This window comes from Scyliorhinus canicula, chromosome 1 (assembly GCF_902713615.1).
Source record: "Scyliorhinus canicula chromosome 1, sScyCan1.1, whole genome shotgun sequence".
Classification (NCBI taxonomy): domain Eukaryota; kingdom Metazoa; phylum Chordata; class Chondrichthyes; order Carcharhiniformes; family Scyliorhinidae; genus Scyliorhinus; species Scyliorhinus canicula.
The window spans coordinates 238,886,644-238,907,134 of record NC_052146.1 but is presented as its reverse complement, the minus strand read 5'-3'; the positions used below and the strand labels follow the sequence as shown (position 1 = coordinate 238,907,134).

Genomic DNA, 20,491 nt, shown 5'->3' with positions numbered 1-20,491 from the left:
ATGAAACAATTGAGGAGATGTGATGGGTGTTTTTGGGAATTGGAATTACTTGCCAGCTTAGCCTAGTTGGGTACTAGATTAGAAGGTTATGTTGGAATCAAATCCCTTAATATAGATTCTCCAGTCCTGTGCTGTATTGTTCTTTGTTCTTTAGAGGGATATTACTCAAGAATGTGCTGAGGGTTTTGGCCAAGGTTGCTATCATGACCAGTACAGGCTTGGAGGGCCGAAGGACCTGTTCCTGTGCTGTATTGTTTGTTCTTTGTCCTCTACTGAGATACCTTTCCCAATATTCATCTCCAAACCAACAGTACAAAAAAAATCACCTCTGAGTGATTCTTAATTCACCTCACTGCTGTTTATTGATCATGGCTGATATGAGACTATTGTGTTTGTCCACTTAGAATTACTCTATTTACAATGATTCTATTCACAAACCAAATAATTGTGTTAAGCGTTTTAAGAGATTTCATTGATGTACTTTTTTATGATGCAATAAAGCTCTAATTATCTTGAATGCATATTCAGACAAAATAGTCATACAATTGGTTTTGTGTTTTAATAATTTGAATGCACTTATATTTCAACATTAAGTTGGAACTATTTCTTGAATTTCATTTTCATGAAGTAACTTGCAAAAATATAAACATGCAAAATTACTTCTTTATGACAGGAAAAGCGAGTGAGCCTCCAGAAAGAGTGAAACTGAAGTCTGTTGGAATGTTGAAAGAACTGTCTCAGAGAAGGCATTTTGGATTTTTGAATTTGGGGAGAAAGATAGCAAGATGGAAAGTTTGGTGTGAAAACTTTCATGGAATAGAGGCATAGGGAAAATGAGAAGTAAACCAAAGCCAAAGGAGTAAAATGTGCTTGAGAAGCATGTATGGCAGGTGGAGGTCTTTGAGCTTCGAGTGACAATGCTCTGGAAGGACTTGAAGATGAGGATAAAGATTTTGAAATCAATTCTCTGGAGGATGATATAGCTTGACAAGTCTGACATGAAATTGTAGGACCTTGTGCAAGGAAAGAGGGTCATAATGCTCCGAATAAGTTGTTTGTAGAAGTGAAAAGGATATGGTAGAAATCAAACCTCTGGATGGTGCAAGAGTTGTGACAGCAGTAGAGATGAGGCAGACCCCTGATTTTATTTCACAAGTTCTGAAATTCTAATTTGGTAATCAAAATAACTTTTACCTTGAACAATTTTCTGATCAGTCTATACATTTAGCATTAAATAAGACCACATTCTGAATTGCAATTAATCAACACAGACTGAAAAGGTTACAGAAAATGGGCATCATGATTTGAAGTTGCACAAATAATTTGAAGTTTCACACTTACATTCGATATCCTTACAGCTGGAGTTGCTTGAAGTACGTAGGAGGCAGGAAGAGGAGGAGAGGAAGAGACAACCATCACCACAGCCAACCCCACAGCCTTCTGATGAGTCTGAATCACCACTACAGTAAGACATTGTAGAAAATTGGAACTAAAACCAGTTAGAAAGCTTTAGCTCCTTGGAAAATAATAATCATGCTAACTCATCATCATAATTACCATTGCACAAGAAGCTGAACATTGCTTAAATTGAGCAGGTTGTAAATACTGATGTGGGGGATGACCTTTTTTCAGTAAATTTTATCCAAAAGTTTTTTTTTTGTCCTCGAGCTGACTACGGTAATTCCTTGCTTAATATTGTAGTTACGCTCCTGAGAAATGCAACTTTAAATTAAATAACATTTAGTGAATTATTACAACCAATGTAAAACATTTTGTTTGATTCTATAGCACTTTTCCTGTACGTAAAACAAATTAAAGCATTTTACACTTTCAGTTTAAATACTGCACTTTGCTAAATTACTTCACATTACTCATAAATAAAATGTTAACTTTTTCTGCTTGCCATATCTCCCGTTCCCGGATCCTCCAGGTCAGCGCTAAACATGCTGTTCCCAATAGGCTTACTTCTCCCAAACCCTTGCTGTGGTCGAGGGCTAGGAGGATGAGAAGCAGGGAGTGACCTATGGAGTGAGTGCAGCTCGCAGAAGAGGGGTATTTGGTTCTTATGTTTGCTTAAACAATGGTCAATACCTCCTGGATGATACTCTGAAATTAAAATAATTTTTAAGTTCCAGCATTAGTCAGTGGCTTTATTCAGGCCCGGAGGAATTAAGGTTGAAATGTTAATAGCATATTGAGTGGCTTTTTGCAGCAGGTTGGATGGGTCGTGCACAGATTTTCCTGTGCAGTAATATTTTTAGTAGCATTGATCTCTCTCCTCAACAACTGTTCCATTTCCTCTACGAGCTCAATCTCAAAATATTGCCACTTCTGCATCATCTTGCTACTCTGCTCTCCAAAGTCCCAAATATGTTTGACATGCCTCACAAATCAATGTCCATCTTTAATAAAGTTCTAGTATTGGCAATGAGGGTAACCATCAGCAGCTGGCAAATACAGGGGAAGGTGAATGTCCTGCTGAGTTTTATTTCCTGCCTAGGATTAATTGAGTTTGAAAGATGGTCATGTGGGAAGGCCTGCTAACTAAAGCTGGGCACTGGAGAGGAAGAAAGTAGGGAGGGAGACTATTGCAGTGGGGAGATTCTAGGTCATGAGGTGTGAAACGTCACTGGATCTTGGGAGCATTCAGTGATCGCAGGAGCGAGACACCAGATCATGGAGAGTCGAATCAGCCAGTCATGGCCCTGCAGCCCACATTCCCCCCCTCCCCCACCTTGTGCTCCCATCACTCATTGTTTGCTCTATAATCAGAACCCGAGTCCTATTCTAGTAGTTGGAAGCCATTGAATATCCAATATGAGTAAACAACAGACTTCAAAACTGCTATTTCAATAGATATTTCAGAAAGCAATGAAACATTTACACTCAGGTTTCATCTAAACTGCCCTTTCAAGAGTGTAAAATGTACTCCATCTTTTTATCCATTAGATGAGCTTTTTTTTAACTCGTCTGAAGATCTTTCCACATTTGCAGTGTTAATCTTTTACGTGACCACTTGTCTGTTGATGTAAATAACAATCTGGAAAGCACATTGTTTAATTGTCTTCCAATCATAGAACTCTCCTAACTCACTGCACTGAATATTGCTACTACTATCGTATGCACTGATGAACAGTTGTTCAGTTTGAAATTCTTCAGCCAGTTGGTGTAGGCCAGTGAGACCGGCACTGAAGCACTTGCCAATTATATGCACCATGGTTTGCACTTCACCACAGTTGCATAGCGATGAGTCACTGTCCCCAGTGGAAGAAGTTGTTGAAGTCTGGGATTACCAACATGGGGGATCATCAACTGCTGATTTTGGGCTGATTGTTGGTGTTGTTCCACATGTCCTTCCACAGGTCCTCAGCAAAACTGTCTAGCTCAGGCAAATTGGTACAGATTGGCTGCCTTGAGATGAGATGTTTGCTGGGTGCTTGGGTGATGTCTTCTATCAGTGATTTCTTCTACCAGTTGCAGATCTGGATTTTTGTGCACTCTTTTCTCGTAATTGTCCGCTACATGACGGATTTGTGGTGAACATTGATACAATTTATACTACAGCATTTAAGAAAGAACTATAAAAGAGACAAAACCATTTTCATTGTGTTAAGTTCTTTCTGCCTCCAATCCATGGTTTTTGCCTGCATGTAACTGGTGTTAAACTTGATAGCTATGAAGTCCAACTATCTCTATGAAATTTTTTTAAAAAAATACCCAGACCAAGATCTCAATGAGCGGTCAGTTTCATCCTTCATGGGAGCAGGCACGTTCTGGGGCTCACTCCCTCCTCCGCCCTTGTGAAAATAGCTGTGGACATGGACAGAGGCTCTTAGTTCTGCCTCTGGTCCTAATCCAGCCCGTATTTTAACTGAAATTCCTACTGCTCCTGAATTTCCTGAGAATGTATTTAAATATAAAAGAATAAGAGAAGATAAATCCAATTCACAGTCAGAAAATATCAATTGTCCGTGTCTGTTCAGTAACATGCATCTTATCACATGAGACTTTTTCTTTTCTTTCCCAGGGAAGGAGCTAGAGAAGGAGAACATATTTCGCAGAATGGATTACCATCCGATCAGGAATCCCCACGGGTTAGTTACCGCTCTCAAAACTACCAAACCTACAAAAACTTTCAGAACAGACGAACTGGCAATGAATGGGCCCGATCTGGATTGTGAAATCCAAACCAATCAGAGTGCAATATATAAACCTTCTTAGACTAACTTATGCATCAGTTCCCATTTAACAGCTGACTTTTTCACCTGCTTTATTTATCCACATCAGTTTATTTAATGAATAATCTAATTGAAAAGTGTTCATTGATTTCAAGCAAACAAACTGCTTTTAGTTCTCTAACATAAGTTATGGCAATCTTGAATGATGAGCAGCAGCAATCAAAATATGTGAAATTAAATTAAACTTTGAAGGAAACAATGCTATATGATGGATTAGCCAAATAATTGATCCCTGATGCAAGCAGGTTTTATATTACAATTATATGGGCAAGGAGATATAATTCATGAAACGCAATGGCTCCTGTCTTACAGGAACTGGTGAAAATTTTGTTTGTGATGGGCCATTCAAGTTTGAACACTAGAGATGTGGGAAAGGAGAAATATTCCAATGTTTTGTAACAATGGGCAATTAAGGGAGGATTTGCCATAACTTTCAATCAGAAAATTAAATGACTTGAGGTGTCATCCAAAATAGGCAAATTGCTCCTGCTCTATGGAAGGAATAAATGTTTGTTGTTCCAAGTTTGATATTGTGTAATTGAGGTTCTGGTATCAATTAGAGTAACAGAGGAGCAGCACGGTTGTGCAGTGGTTAGCACCAATGCCTTACGACGCCGAGGTCCCAGGTTCAATCCCAGTTCTGGGTCATTGTCCGTGTGGAGTTTGCACATTCTCCCGGTGTCTGCGTGGGTTTCGACCCACCACCCAAAGATGTGCAGGGTAGGTGGATTGGCCACGCTAAATTGCCCCTTAATTGGAAAAAATGAGTTGGGTACTCTAAATTTTAAAAAATAAATAAATAAATTGGAGTAACAGAAAGGTACTGAGTCAAGGTAGTGTGAATTTGAAAATGTTGTTTAGCAACCTGGGACATTATTCACCTATCACAACAAAAGGCTGGTAACGGTAAATTCTGTGATTCCAAGGGAATGTGAGTACACTGCACAAACAGATTGGATAGCTAACTTTGTCAGATTCACAAGGTCAGCTAATTTTGTAACCTTGTAAGGTGCTCCTTGCAAAGTTGATGCCTTTGCACATGGAACATATGAAGTAATTGGGGGGATTGTCTGGTGAGTGAAATTAGTCCGGAGCATACAGTCCTTAAAGAACTGTTCCGAAAGCAAGGCAAGCACTTAGTTAATTAAAATGTTGAAGCCTAGTTAAGGTTTTGAAGTTATCACAGCAGTTTTCAGCCTTTGTGTATGTGGTTATTGTGGGGTTAGGGAGAAAGGATTGATTGCTGAGGTTAACGGTCAAGCTATATAACATTGAGGCGCAAAATATAACAGTGGTGCTGCCCCAACACCTAAAATTGATGGCTGTGAAATGGGTGTTCTGCTACAATGAGAGTTATATTTTTCACTCCAGTCCATCCTCTTCAGAGGATGGCAGTATGCCATACCAGCCAGGAGGTGGTAGCTAAAGTGAACACCTACGGTGCCTGAAGGATCTGGAAACAGATGCATGAAAGGACAGCATATTTTAGGTTAGTCATGCAATATTCTTGATCGGCAGTACCATAAATCGGTGCAGCACGGTGGCGCAGCGGGTTAGCACTGTGGCCTCATGGCGCCGAGGTCCCAGGTTCGATTCCGGCTCTGGGTCACTGTCCGTGTGGAGTTTGCACATTCTCCCCGTGTTTGCGTGGGTTTCGCCCCCACAACCCAAAAATGTGCAGGCTAGGTGGGTTGGCCACACTAAATTGCCCTTTAATTGGAAAAAATGATCGGGTACTCTAAATTTATTTTAAAAAACAGTACCATAAATCAGATGACACCCTAGCACAATTTGTGGCCTCTCAGCCCATTTCACATTTACTTCTGGCCTACCAAATCCTCACAAAATCTTACAGTTCTGTCTTTAGCACCTTTATGTGTCGCAGCAGAACAGGTAGTCAAGATGACATATACATCTGAAAGTCTAGCCACACTGTCATCTTCTATGGTCTTCAGGTTGGACATGTGGCAATTACTAATGACTTCTTCCACTTCATAAAATTAATTGAGTATGTATATCACTGTATTCAGTGGGAAGGAAATTTAACAAAAAAAACTGGTCAATGAGCAATCGATATATCAATTGGGAACTGCAAGGATTTTGACAACTGTCATCTGTTGCCAATTGGGTGTGTCACATTCCACAGAATCATAGAATTCCTACAGTGCAGAAGGAGGCCATTCGGCTCATCAAGTCTGCAGCAACTATTTGTAAGAACGCCCTATCTAGGCCCACTCCCCAGCCCTATCTCAATAACCCCACCTAACCTACAGGGTCAATTTTGTAACATGGCCAATCCACCTACCCTGCACATCTTTGGATTGTGGGAGGAAACCGGAACACCCGGAGGAAACCCACGCAGACACGGGGAGAAAGTGCAAACTCCGCAGTAACCAAAGGCCGGAATTGAACCCAGAATTGAAACCTAGCTCTGTGAAGCTTTTATCTTCTACTGTAACCATGAAAAAATATCTATTTGAAATATTTTAAAAGCTTGTTTACGTGAATGAGTTACTTAAAAAAAAAGCCTCCAACATTTTACAAAAAGTAAATACAACTCATAAATATGGTTCATAGCTAACTACTGCACACAATAAAGATAGGAGCATAGGAAATAGGAGTAGGCCATTTGGCCTCTTGAACCTGCTCCAACATTCAGCTGGATCATGGCTGACCTCAGTGCCATTTTCACACAAGATCCCCATATTTCTTGATATATTTAATGTCTACAAATCTATCCTATCTCTGTTATGAATATACTCATATACACTCTTAAAAGGCCTACCTCTTATTCTGAGATTGCATCACCTAGTTCTAGGGAGAAAACATCCTTCCTGAATCTACCAAGTCGAGCCTTGTAAAAGTGTGTCTGCTTCAATGAGAACACCTTTCGTGCTTCTAAACTTTATAGGCCCACCCTTCTCATAGGCCACCCCACCATCCCAGAGATCAGTTTGGTGAACCTTCATGGCACACTCTCTATATATGGTGTAAGTACACCCTTCCTTGGGGAAGGAGACCCCACAATATTCCAGCATTGCCAGGGCTCTTGCTAACGCCAGTCTCAGCAAGGCTCTATACAATTTCAGATCTTCGCTCCTGTACTCAAATCCTCCGATGAACATTACCCTTCGAGAGTTCCTGCGTTCATGAAGCTTCCCTTATGTCCATTCCAAATAAGATCCATAAAGGGAAAAAAGCAAACCTGGCACACATCACCAAATTGCACGAGATGTCAATTTAAACATAATTTGCATGAAATACATTCATGAGTTTCGTGCAGCAAATGGATACGTATTTCAACTCTCTCAAAAATAGCAAAGAACCAAATTGCAGGCCTGAAAGAAATTTGAGCCAAGCCTGCTCTCTTTAAATTAAGTGTTCATTTTGGACCGGTTGCTTAACTGCGCTACTGACGGTTTCAACACTGAATCATCACACATCTACCGTAACACTGTAACCTTGCTTACACTATTCATGGACAACAGACCTTATTTTTACACTTGCCCTACATTGAGTCCTAAGGCTCTGTGGTTCCATTAGCAATTTTTTTCCAGAAAATGACTTCATTCTCTAGAGTTATATGTTGAATTATAGATATTAATTTTAAATAATGAAATTGAATGTTATCTGCAAGGAGATATTAGATGGATAAATTACTCCAAGCACGTTTCTATCCAGTGAAATAATGGATTTCTCTTGCTTTTAGTTTAATCTTTGATTCTTTAATACAATTCACAATAAAACAAAACACCACAATGTATTTGTAAACCTTAATTTCTGAACTTCCAAAATGAATGTTGAATTTTTATTGTCTTAATTGCTCAGTAGCTGTTTTGGATGTGATGGTGGCAGTTCTCATTCACTGAACTGATGTGCATTGTTCAGAGTCCGAGTAGTAAGATCAACATCACTCCAAATAAGTTGAGGAATGACTCTACAAGATTGCATTGTGGTTCCCAGGTGACAGTGTTTTAACATTTAAGAGGTATAACAAAAATTTTCATTCGAGGTGATTAAATCAAAAGAATACATGTTATTTCTGATAGGTGCTGACATCATGGGAAAGCAAGGCTCAGCACGTACTACTTCCACATATCTATAAATTAATTCCCTTCTGAAAGGGAATTTTGTACATTTTTGGCCATCCCGAAGTTTCACCGGGATCTTGGATTTTAGTTGTGATTTTTAACTTGGTATTTTAAGTTTTCATAAAACTAATTGGTTTTTATTTCTAAAAAATTAAAATTCAACATAGGAAAATAAAGGATGTCTGTACTACATAAGGGAATTGAATAACAGTGAAAAGTGGTATCTTTGTTCTTAATATACCAACTTTCTTCTTTACTACAAGAAAATAAGTAGATTTCAAATCCAAGACACTGAACACTTATGAAATCTTGTGTGCAGATGAGCAAAGAATGATTTATTAACAGATTTCTCACATGTTTAGAAGCTACTAATTAGAGTTGGTTTTCAAAGCCTTATTTTACATACAAATAACAAAATCCAGAGGGCACATGGACATCACTAAACGGAACCCAGAGCTATTAATGCATCTTTTCCTAACCAGATAATTGCGTAACAGAACTAGGTGTAAACCTTTCTCTAAATTGTTAAATAACAAATGCTATAACTTAAATTTTGTCTACATTTACTATATTGATACATGTAGTGTTTTTGTAGATACAATAGTTGTGTTGAATTATTTTAATTTTCTCCACTGTAGCTAAATTACAAACTTTTTTAGCACATTTCTATAAACTTATTTCATAGAAATAATCCGTATTTTTCTTTGCATTTCTTGTATCTTCGTCTAGTCTGTATCTTGCATCGCTTATTGTTGCAGTATTAATATTTTATGTTTTGTTTTTCTGCACTGATGGAGATGGACTGTGCATACCAGTACAGGAACTCTGCTTCGGTGAATGGTTCATAAAGTGCTGTATGATGACAAACACTCCATATGTTGATAATTTAATTCAATGAGTTGCGTTGAACCCTAAAATTTCTGTAACCAAAATTAACTTGACCTGTAGCAACATCATAATTCTGTTTAATAGCAGTAATACAAAAATAAAACGCTATTTTAAATGAATTTAGTTCCTAACTAATGAGCTCGGAACAGAGTGCTTTTAACTTATTACAAATTTTAATATGTAAAAATCAGTCAGTTCTCAAGCATTTAAAGCAGTTAATAAGTCTGGTTTGATCGTAATGATCTTAGGCAGCTTGTTTGTATGATTTGCAATATATAGCCGCTTTTAATGTTTAACTTAGCCCAGTTTAGACGTTTTTGTTTTTGGATATTTTTCACATAATTTTTGTCAAATGTAATCTGTCATTGAAATATCTTAATTGTTCTATGCACGTGAAGGTTGTTGTTGCATTTTGTTTTCAACTTTAGTCACAGACTGTTCTTGCTGCATGTTGTTCATTTTGATTCAATTGTTACAATGCTGATCATCACTTAATTGAGCAGTAAAGCATTGCTACTAACACAAGTTAAACCATTCTAACATTTGTTTTGGTTCTGTTGTAACTATCACTTGATTAACAGACTTGTCAGTTTTGTTTTTAACGATATTAGTTTGTTTTTGCATGTGTATAGCATGTTTAAACTTTAATTATTAAAGTACATCTTATATTTAATGTTTTCTTTGTTAACTTTGTGTTTGTATTTTCAAAAGAGCATTATCATCATTTTAATTTTTGTACATATTTTTCTCTCGCTCAGAACTGTACATTTTTAATGCATCACTGAGGCAATTTAAGCCTAATAAGCCAGAGATCACAATAGCTCAAATGTGCATTGTTCTGAAACCTTTTTTTTAATTCAGTGCTCCAAATTGTCTTTAGAAACTGCAGCATTAGAAAGTGTAGATATAAATAGGTTATGTTCTCGAATCTTAATTTTTTGTCTGTGTCCATTGACTAACACTGTTTTGATTTGTTAGTCCTGTCTACCATTTGTGTCCATCATTTTATAAGCTTCTTTGTAATGTCTCCCATTATAACTACCATTTTCTAACAGTAGAGGGCACCTGCGTGCTAAAATAAAATGTTTGTAAAGCTGGCTCTTTACAGAACTGTCAGCTTTGACCATGCAATGTTCATGCATATTGATAGCCTTCTATTCTACCAAATCTTACAGAAAAGCATTGAGAGAGTTGAATTGAGGGAAAGATGTCACCAAATGAGACAACTAAAATTTAGCAGATATCTGCCAGAAGACAACTTAAACCCAAATTAAAATGGCAGATGAAAGTTATTTTGTTACAATCCGTTTTCATTTGTCTGTCAATCCCTTAACATAATTTTTCAGTTACTAATGAGTTATTAATCACGGAATTTAGGAATTGTTTACCATATCAGCTTTTAAGTACGAGTGGTATTGTGTAAACTGGTAGTTCAATGAGGTATCGAAGCATATTTATCAGATGATTAGAGTTTGTTGTTTAGTTGTTTAGAGATTGGCTGTTTCTACAGTTTTTTTTAATTTTATGTTAACAGATGCAAAATATGAAGATTTCTGAGCAAAATGTTAATGGAATAAGGCAGCTAATTTTTGCTTTCCCTTTTTCTAAAAATGAGTTGCATGTGTAAAGTTGAAAAGTCAGATTTGAATTGTCCAAAGAGCTCTTGATCACCCATAGTTACTGAACAAAATGGAAAATTAGAAAGTAAAGGAGACAACTGATCAGATTAATAAGGTATTCCGCTCGAACTGAGAATTCATAGACAGCAGATGCTTCTGATGTAAAACGCGTTCAAAATGTTGTCCTGATTTGTTGCACTGGTATGAGTGCGCAAATCTCTTTGCACATGTTTGATCCTCTTTTAATTCAAACTGAAGTACAAGTAAACACTCAGTTGTAGTAAATTTGCGAGTAACATGCTGGTCATAGTGTGACTAGCCAACTGCTGCATCCACCTGACAAATACGATTCAGAAAAGCGAGAGAAAAGTATTGATAGCACAAGAACCAAGAGTGATCTGAATTTCTGTGGCTAAATCTAGTGGAATTACAATTCAAATAATTTGGATGACTGGAATTCTGAAGAAACGTACCCTGTCCAGATAGAAACTGCAGGGCTGCCGGAAGCTTGGCTGCTCTCTAGGTTGTCAGGATCACACTGCAGCAAGCAACGTGAACAAGAAAGCAAGTGATGGACAATACCTTGGGTCTGTCTGTTTTGGGGGTAAATAACTGTATTGGCTTTGAGTGACTTTCTTGGCTTTCATTTCAAATCCATAATAGTTTTTTAAAAAATGATAATTAATCTACTTAAAATGTTGTTTGCATTGAGACCTGTGCTCCTTTTTCTTATCAAACTCCAAATAATTAAACCTAGGTGGTGGTGTTGGTCTGCATGATGTGATCTATAAAGATTGAAATTTTCTGCATGCCGAAACAATATCTTAATTGAAAAGAATGAATGAGCATAAGCAAAGCCTCAGTTAAAGGAGAACTCCATCCACATCATTAGAATGGGAGGATAGTACAAAGCTTTCAAAATACCTCATAATTTTTCTTTATTTTTATGTCGTCTTTAGCCAACTGTCAAAATTTTACCCACCTTCCCATAGCATTCGTATGAAGACGACTCTGGAATCAGATTTTCATAAATGGAATCCTCGACATTATTTGAGGGTCATACACTTATTTGCTGGTATTAAAAATAGATGTAAATCCTTGCATCATAAGCTTTCCTTTCTATTTTAAAAGTACAGCTGCAGCCATGTTTATCCTTGATTCTGCTGGAGTGGTTTGGTGTTACTTATTTGAATGGCAGTGTAGAGCTGCATTCTCTTAGCAATGTCACATCTGAATTTCCTTAAGATGATGTACAAGGAACAAGTTAAGATTTACAGGGTTAATTTTAGTCCATCTAAGAAAAAAAGAAAGAAAATAAGAAGGAAAATACTTTTTTAAAAAGCCTTTACTAATTGCTTCATCTTTTTTATTAAAAAGAAAATATCATTATCGGCTTTGTTTATACTCATTCCATATATATAACAGTTTACCTTGTCCGGGTCACTGTTAAAGTTGCTGTGTGCTTTGTCTCACTGGGTGAAGAAGAATATTGTTGTGACAAGAATGCTTTACATCTGCTTCATAGTTAGAAACTGCTTTTACATGTCCGTCACATCCACCTCCAAGGTTACATTAGCTTCTTGGTAATTCACTCAGAAATTCCTCTGTTAATTTTCGAAATAACATTTTTCACAAAGTATTTTTTTCACTAAATTAGCAATTCCAGGAACTTACTCCATTCCCCCACCTCCATGAGATTTGAAAAATTCCTTGGACAACAAATCATGTTGAGGTACACATGCATCTGTGCCTGGTACCTCATTAAAAATGCCACATGTAAACTTCAAAAAATAAATGTTGGCATGAGCTTTTTTGACTATGGTAGACGTTATTAACCATTGTGCGTACTCGCTCCTCATCCAATATCCACATACATGCAATTCTAGCACCCATCAATGGCTCAGGATCAGGAGTTCAAATTCTAGTTAATTTTCCCCTAAGTACAGAAATCCTGTTGTCTCTTTTAGCTAACTCTTCTCACTATGTGAATCCATGTCAAAAATTAGTTATCCATGTAATTCAATGCCACACTGCATTTGTCCCCACACCTTTAGGGGGTGGTTATCAATCCATAGAAATCCTTCAATAATGAATGTTTTACTGTACTCTGACTCAAATCCATTGAATACCCATCAGTTCTCACAAACCAAGAATGACATTTTCAGTGCATGGAGAATTCACAGCGTCTTTATATATGTGTTTGGTTTCAGCCTATTTTGGACTACATTTAAAACAGTGATTTATTTATTATCTGTTGAATCAAGGTGTCTGACACAATTGTAACAAGTGAGATGGTGAATGGCGCCACTGAACAGAGAACTAGTTCCAAAGAGCCCAGCCCTGCAGCTTCACCAACTTCAGATCGTAAAACCAAGACCTCACCTTTGCAGTCCCAATCTGCTACTTTACCAGTCAAGTCACAAGAAACGGCGTCAGCACAGATGGAGGGCTTCCTACATCGAAAGCACGAATGGGAAACACACAATAAAAAAGCATCAAGCAGGTTAATAAATTTCTCCAGCGTACATTCTGTGAAGTAACTTGAATCTGGGATGTCTAATATAATTTGTTTTTTTGTTTCGGGTTTAGAAATCTTTCCTTATCAGCATCTCAGGTAGCCAAGAGGCAGGGAATTTGCCATCTGGTCTGCTCCGTTCCACCCACCAATCTTCTGCCCTCAGTGTTAATTTTAAATTCTTGTCGTATCTCTTTTTGTATCCCTGCAGTAATGTACCCTTTTTAAAATAAAATACACAAGCTATCATTTGCGCAGGCCCTTTAAATTATTTTGTAACTTAGAGGCTGACTTGTGATCAGCATGCGGGGGACTTTCAGCTCGTGGGTGTGCAGTTTAGAGGGAACATTGTTTTGTAGTTGTTCGCATGTGACCAGGAGCTTTGTGATGTTGTCCATAAGACATAGGAGCAGAATTAGGCCACTCGGCCCATCGAGTCTGCTCCGCCTTTCAATCATGGCTGATATTTTTCTCATCCCCATTCTCCTGCCTTCTCCCCATAACCCCTGATCCCCTTATTAATCAAGAGCCTATCTATCTCTGTCTTAAAGACACTCAGTGATTTGGCCTCCACAGCTTTCTACGGCAAAGTGTTCCACAGGTTTACTACCCTCTGGCTGAAGAAATTCCCCCTCATCTCTGTTTTAAAGGATCGTTCCTTTAGTCTGAGATGCTGTCCTCTGGTTCTAGTTTTGCCTACAAGTGGAAGTATCCTCTCCACGTCCACCCTATCCAGGCCTCACAGTATTCTGTAAGTTTCCATAAGATCCCCCCCCCCCCTTAATCCTTCTAAACTCCAACTTCTAGACCCAGAGTCCTCAACCATTCCTCAGGGGCTGGTTTAGCTCACTGGGCTAAATCGCTGGCTTTTCAAGCAGGCCAGCAGCACGGTTCGATTCCTGTACCAGCCTCCCCGGACAGGCGCCGGAATGTGGGCTTTTCACAGTAACTTCATTGAAGCCTACTCGTGACAATAAGCGATTTTCATTTCATTTCATACGACAATCTGTTAATTCCAAGGATCATTCTTGTGAACCTCCTCTGGACCCTTTCAAAGGCCATCCCATCCTTCCAAGCTGCTCACAATACTCAAAATGGGGTCTGACCACAGCCGTATACAGCCTCAGAAGTACATCCCTGGTCTTGCATTCTAGCCCTTCTAACATGAATGTTAACATTGCATTTGCCTTCTTAACTGCCAACTGAACCTGCACATTAACCTTAAGAGAATCATGAACAAGGACACCCAAGTCCCTTTGTGCTTCTGATTTCCTAAGTATTTCCCCATTTAGAAAATAGTCTACACCTAAATTCCTCCTTCCAAAGTGCATAACCTCACGCTTTTCCACATTGTATTTCATCTGCCACTTCGTTGCCCACTCTCCTAGCCTGTCCAAATCCTTTTGCAGCCCCCTTGCTTCCTCAATACTACATGTCCCTCTACAGATCTTTGTATCATCTACAAACTTAGCAACAGTGCCTTCGGTTCATTCTTCCAGATCATTAATGTATATTGTGAAAGGTTGTGGCCCCAGCACCGACCCCGATACACACTACGAGTCACCAGCTGCCATCCTGAAAAAGACCCCTTTATCCCCACTCTCTGCCTCCTGCCAATTAGGCAATCCTCTATTCATGGATGTTACCCTTAACACCATGGGCTCTTAACTTGTTTAACAATCTCCAATGTGGCACCTTGTCAAAGGCCTTCTGGAAATCTAAATAAATCACGTCCAAAGAACAAAGAAAGGTACAGCACAAAAACAGGCCCTTCGGCCCTCCAAGCCTGCGCCGACCATGCTGCAGACCAAAACTAAAATCTTCTACACTTCCGGGGTCCGTATCCCTCTATTCCCATCCTATTCAAGTATTTGTCAAGATGCCCCTTAAACGTCACTATCGTCCCTGCTTCCACCACCTCCTCCGGCAGCGAGTTTCAGGCACCCACTACCCTCTGTGTATAAAAAAAAAACTTGCCTCACACATCTCCTCTAAACCTTGCCCCTCGCACCTTAAATCTATGCCCCCTACTAATTGACCTCGCTACCCTGGGAAAAAGGTCTCTGACTATCCACTCTGTCTATGCCCCTCATAATTTTGTAGACCTCTATATGGTCGCCCGTCAACCTTCTTCGTTCCAGTGAAAACAAATCAAGTTTATTCAACCTCTCCTCATAGCTAATGCCCTCCATACCAGGCAACATCCTAGTAAATCTCTTCTGCACCCTCTCTGAAGCCTCCACATCCTTCTGGTAGTGTGGCGACCAGAATTGAACACTGTACTCCAAGTGTGGCCTAAGGTTCTATACAGCTACTACATGACTTGCCAATTTTTATACTCAGTGCCCCGGCCAATAAAGGCAAGCATGCCGTACTACCTTCTCCACCTATGTTGCGCCTTTCAGTGACCTGTGGGCCTGTACACCAAGATCTCTCTGACTGTCAATACTCTTGAGGGTTCTACCATTCACTGTATATTCCCTACCTCTATTAGACCTTCCAAAATGTATTACCTCACATTTGTCCGGGTTAAACTCCATCTGCCATCTCTCCACCCAAGTCTCCAAACGATCTAAATCCTACTGTATCCCCTGATAGTCCTCAACGCCACCCACAATTCCACCAACCTTTGTGTCGTCCGCAAACTTACTAATCAGACCAGTTACATTTTCCTCCAAATCATTTATATATACTACGAACAGCAAAGGTCCCAGCACTGATCCCTGCGGAACACCACTAGTCACAGCTCTCGAATCAGAAAAGCACCCTTCCGTTGCTACTCTCTGCCTTCTATGACCTAGTCAGTTCTGTATCCATCTTGCCAGCTCACCTCTGATCCCGTGTGACTTCACCTTTTGTACCAGTCTGCCATGAGGGACCTTGTCAAAGGCCTTACTGAAGTCCATATAGATAACATCCACTGCCCTACCTGCATCAATCATCTTTGTGACCTCCTCGAAAAACTCTATCAAGTTAGTGAGACACAATCTCCCCTTCACAAAACCTGCTGCCTCTCGCTAATACGACCCCTAGCTTCTAAATGGGAGTAGATCCTGTCTCGAAGAATTCGCTCCAGTAATTTCCCTACCGCTGACATAAGGCTCACTGGTTCTCCTTTGTCTAACTTCCTTGTTACCTCCTCAAAGAACTCAAACAGATTTGTCAGACACGACCTCCCTTTGACAACGCCATGCTGATTCAGTCCTATTTTACCATGCACTTCCAAGTACTCCACGATCTCATCTTTAATGACGGACTCTAAAATCTTACCAATAACCGAGGTCAGGCTATAACCAGCCTATAATTTTCCGTCTTCTGTCTCCCTCCCTTCTTAAACAGTTTACATTAGCCACTTTCCAGTCCTCTGGGACCCTTCCTGCCTCCAGTGATTCCTGAAAGATCACCACCAATGCCTTCACGATCTCCTCAGCTATCTCTTCTCTTTTAGGACCCTGGGGTGTAGTCCATCCGTTCTTATTCACCTTCAGACCTTTAAGTTTCCCTAGAACCTTCTCCTTAGTGATGGCCACTGAACTCACCTCTGCCCCCTGATTCTCCTGGAGCTCTGGCATCCCACTGGTGTCTTCCACCGTGAAGACTGGTGCTAAGTAACTATTCAGTTTGTCTGCCATTTCTTTGTTTCCTATTATTACTTCTCCAGCCACGTTTCCAGTGGTCCAATGTCTATGTTTGCCTCTCACTTACCTTTTTATATATTGAAAGAAACTCTTCCTATCTTCTTTTATATTACGAGCTAGCTTGCACTCGTACTTCATCTTCTCTCCCCTTATTGCTTTTTTAGTTGTCCTCTGCTCGCTTTTAAAGGATTCCCAATCCTCTGGCTTCCCACTAATCCTCGCCACTTTCTATGCTTTTTCTTTTGCTTTTATGCTGTCCTTGACTTCCCTCGTCAGCCATGGTTGCCTTGTTCTGCCCTTAGCATGTTTCCTCCTCCTTGGGATGAATTTCTACTGTGCCTCCTGAATAACCCCCCAAAACTCCTGCCATTGCTGTTCCACTGTCTTCCCTGCTCGGCTCCCTTTTCAATCAACTCAGGCCAGCTCCACCCTCGTGTCTTTGTAGTTACCCTTATTTAATTGTAATACCGTTACATCTGACTCCGGCTTCTCCCTCTCAAACTGCAGGGTAAATTCTATCATATTGTGGTCACTGCTCCCTAAGGGTTCCTTCACCTTAAGATCCCTATCAAGTCTGCCTCGTTACACATAACCAGATCCAGAATTGCCTGTTCTCTAATGGGCTCTACCACAAGCTGTTCCAAAAACAGTCTCTTAAACATTCCACAAATTCCTTTTCTTGGGATCCACTACCAACCTGATTTTCCCATCAACCTGCATATTGAAGTTCCCCCATGATTATTGTGATATTGCCTTTTTTACATGCTTTCTCTATCTCCTGATTAATTTTCGGCCCCACATCCTGACTACTGCTAGAGGACCTGTACATAACTCCCATCAGGGTCTTTTTACTTTGAGTTCCTCAACTCTACCCACAGAAATTCAATGCCTTCTGATTCTATATTGCTCTTTGCTATCAATTTAACTTAATTCCTTACTAACAATGCCCCCTTTGCCCATCTGCCTGTCCTTTCGATAGGACACATATCCTTGAATATTTAGATCCCAGCCATAATCCACTTGCAGCCACATCTCTGTGATGCCTACAACATCGTACTGGCCAATTTCAATGTGCGCAACAAGCTCATTTACCTTGTTCTGTATACTGCACGCATTAAGGTACACCCTCAGTCTTGCATTGACCTCCCTTCTCACACTTGTCACCTTTTTTGCTCTGTGTGAGGGTGATGTTGTTCTCTTATTTTTGTTCTCTATTTCCCCTTCAGTTATCACACCTTCTAAGCTAACGCTCTGGTTCCCAACCCCCTGCCATACTAGTTTAAATCCTCCCAAGTGACACTAACAAACCTGCCAGCCAGGATATTGGTGCCCCTCTAGTTTAGATGCAACCCGTCCTTCTTGTACAGGTCGCACCTGTCCCATAAGAGATCCAAATGGTCTAGTAATCTGAAACCCTCCCTCCTACACCACTGGTTTAGTCAGGTGTTTAGCTCCTCTATCCTCCTATTTCTAACCTCACTGGCACGTGGCACAGGGAGTAATCCTGAGATTACAACCCTAGAGGTACTGCTTCTTACCTTACTGCCTAACTCCCTGAACTCCTGCAGGACCTCGTCACTCTTCCTGCCTATGTTGTTCGTACCTATGTGTCCAGCACTAGTGCTCAAATATGGTGTACTATAGCTTAATACAACAAACCAATTAGTGGTATAGTAATCTAATATACATATGAAGGGCTTCTATTGAATGTGTTTTAATCATTGTGCTTTTGAAGTCTTACCATGAAACCATAAGAAATAGATAAACAAGTAGGCCATTTAGCACTTCGAGCTTACTCCACCATTTAACAAGATCATGGCTGATCTAGCACTCACTAAGTGCACTTTCCTGTCTTCTCTCCATCACCTTTAATTCCCCATTGATTACAAACCTGTCAATCTCGGCCTTGAAAAGGACTCGGACTCCACAGCTTCCTGAGTTAAAGAATTCCAAAGATACACCGCTCTTTCAGAGAAGAAATTCTTCCTCAATTCCGTCTTAAACGAGCACTAAATCTTAGTATTTTACTACCATTTTACCTTGCACTAAGCCAATCTTTAGGGACAATAGAGCCACTATTTGTTTTTTGTCTTTTATTTCGATTTCTACCTCTTTTATTTCAACTTTTTCTGCCTTTTGCTTCTCATCCAGTTTCCACCTTCTCTAACTCCCTGCTCAGATACCCATCCCCCTGGGATGAGGATCTCATCAATACTATTTAGCAGATATACCGAGAACATACAAAAGATTTTCTACATAATTACCGTATATACTCGCGTAACCTTCGATCTCGCGTATCATGCGACCCCTAAATTCTCGGCCCAAAAACATGCTTTTATGGTATACCTCGTGTATCATGTGAGTCACATTTTTGACATGACAGCTGACACTCAGGTAAGCTTTCCGCCTAAAACTGCCGAATGAGAAACAGCTGTTTTGCTGTTTCTAATCATGGAACTAAACCCGATAATAAACAGTCACGGTACCCAACAGGTGACACAATCGACCCTTAGCAAAAATGGAGAAAAGATCAGCGAAGAAATATACAGCCAAACGGAAACTGCAAGTTGTTGCCGAAGCGGAACAAAGCAACAATGTTAAAGCTGGAAACCTGTTTGGTGTCGGAGAAAGCTGTGTCCGAAACTGGAGAAAGCAAAAAGAACAATTGATGGCAAGTCCTTCCTATAAATGCGCAAATCGCGGGTCAAAATGTCATTGGCCGCAGTTAGAAGATGAAGTCTCAAAGTGGATGTCCGAAAATAGGGAAAATGGTTACATAATAACACGATCTAAAATAAGACTTTATGCTTTATGAGATGCTAGAAACATGGGCATTCGTGAGTTTACTGCAAGTCCCGGATGGTGTACGTGGTTCATGAAAAGACATGACTTTGTGTTAAGAAAAACAAAAATTGCACAGAGACTCCCAAAAGAATTAGAAGAAAAAGTGATAAGTTTTCATAGATTTGAATTCAAACATCGCAAAGCTAACAGCTATAATTTATCGTGCATTGGAAACATGGATGAGACACCCGTGAATTTTGATATGCCATCAAACTCAACCGTTAATAAAGTCGGCGAAAAAAGTATCTTTATCAAAACTACAGGGCATGAAAAGACACATTTTACGGTTGTACTAACGTGTATGGCAGATGGGACGAAACTTCCTCCAATGGTCATCTTCAAATGGAAATTAATGCCCAAGCTAAAATTTCCAAGTGGTATCATTGTCCATGTCCATGAAAAGGTTGGATGAACGATAATGGCTGCATTATTTGGCTGAAGAGAGTTTGGGAATCAAGAGCAGGTGGTTTACTACGCCAAAAAAGTTTACTTGTTTGGGATATGTTTAGGTCACATCGAGTGGATGCTGTTGTGAAAGCTGTTCGCGAAGCGAACACCGATATAGCGATCGTTCCAGCTGGCTTGACTAGCGTCGTTCAGCCACTTGACGTATCCATTAATAAGCCATTTAAAGACAATCTAAGGAAGAAATGGAATG

The 20,491-nt window shown here is 39.7% G+C and overlaps 1 protein-coding gene across 2 annotated transcripts in view; it reads left to right on the top strand.

Moving 5' to 3' along the window:
* Positions 1-20,491, top strand: part of sptbn1 (spectrin, beta, non-erythrocytic 1) — a 301,037-nt gene that overhangs the window by 274,306 nt on the left and 6,240 nt on the right. For both annotated transcript variants that reach the window (XM_038810024.1, XM_038810035.1), the window contains 3 exons: positions 1,359-1,465; positions 4,028-4,094; positions 13,101-13,339. In XM_038810024.1, the coding sequence (XP_038665952.1) occupies positions 1,359-1,465; positions 4,028-4,094; positions 13,101-13,339 (413 nt within the window). The remainder of the gene's footprint in view (positions 1-1,358; positions 1,466-4,027; positions 4,095-13,100; positions 13,340-20,491) is intronic.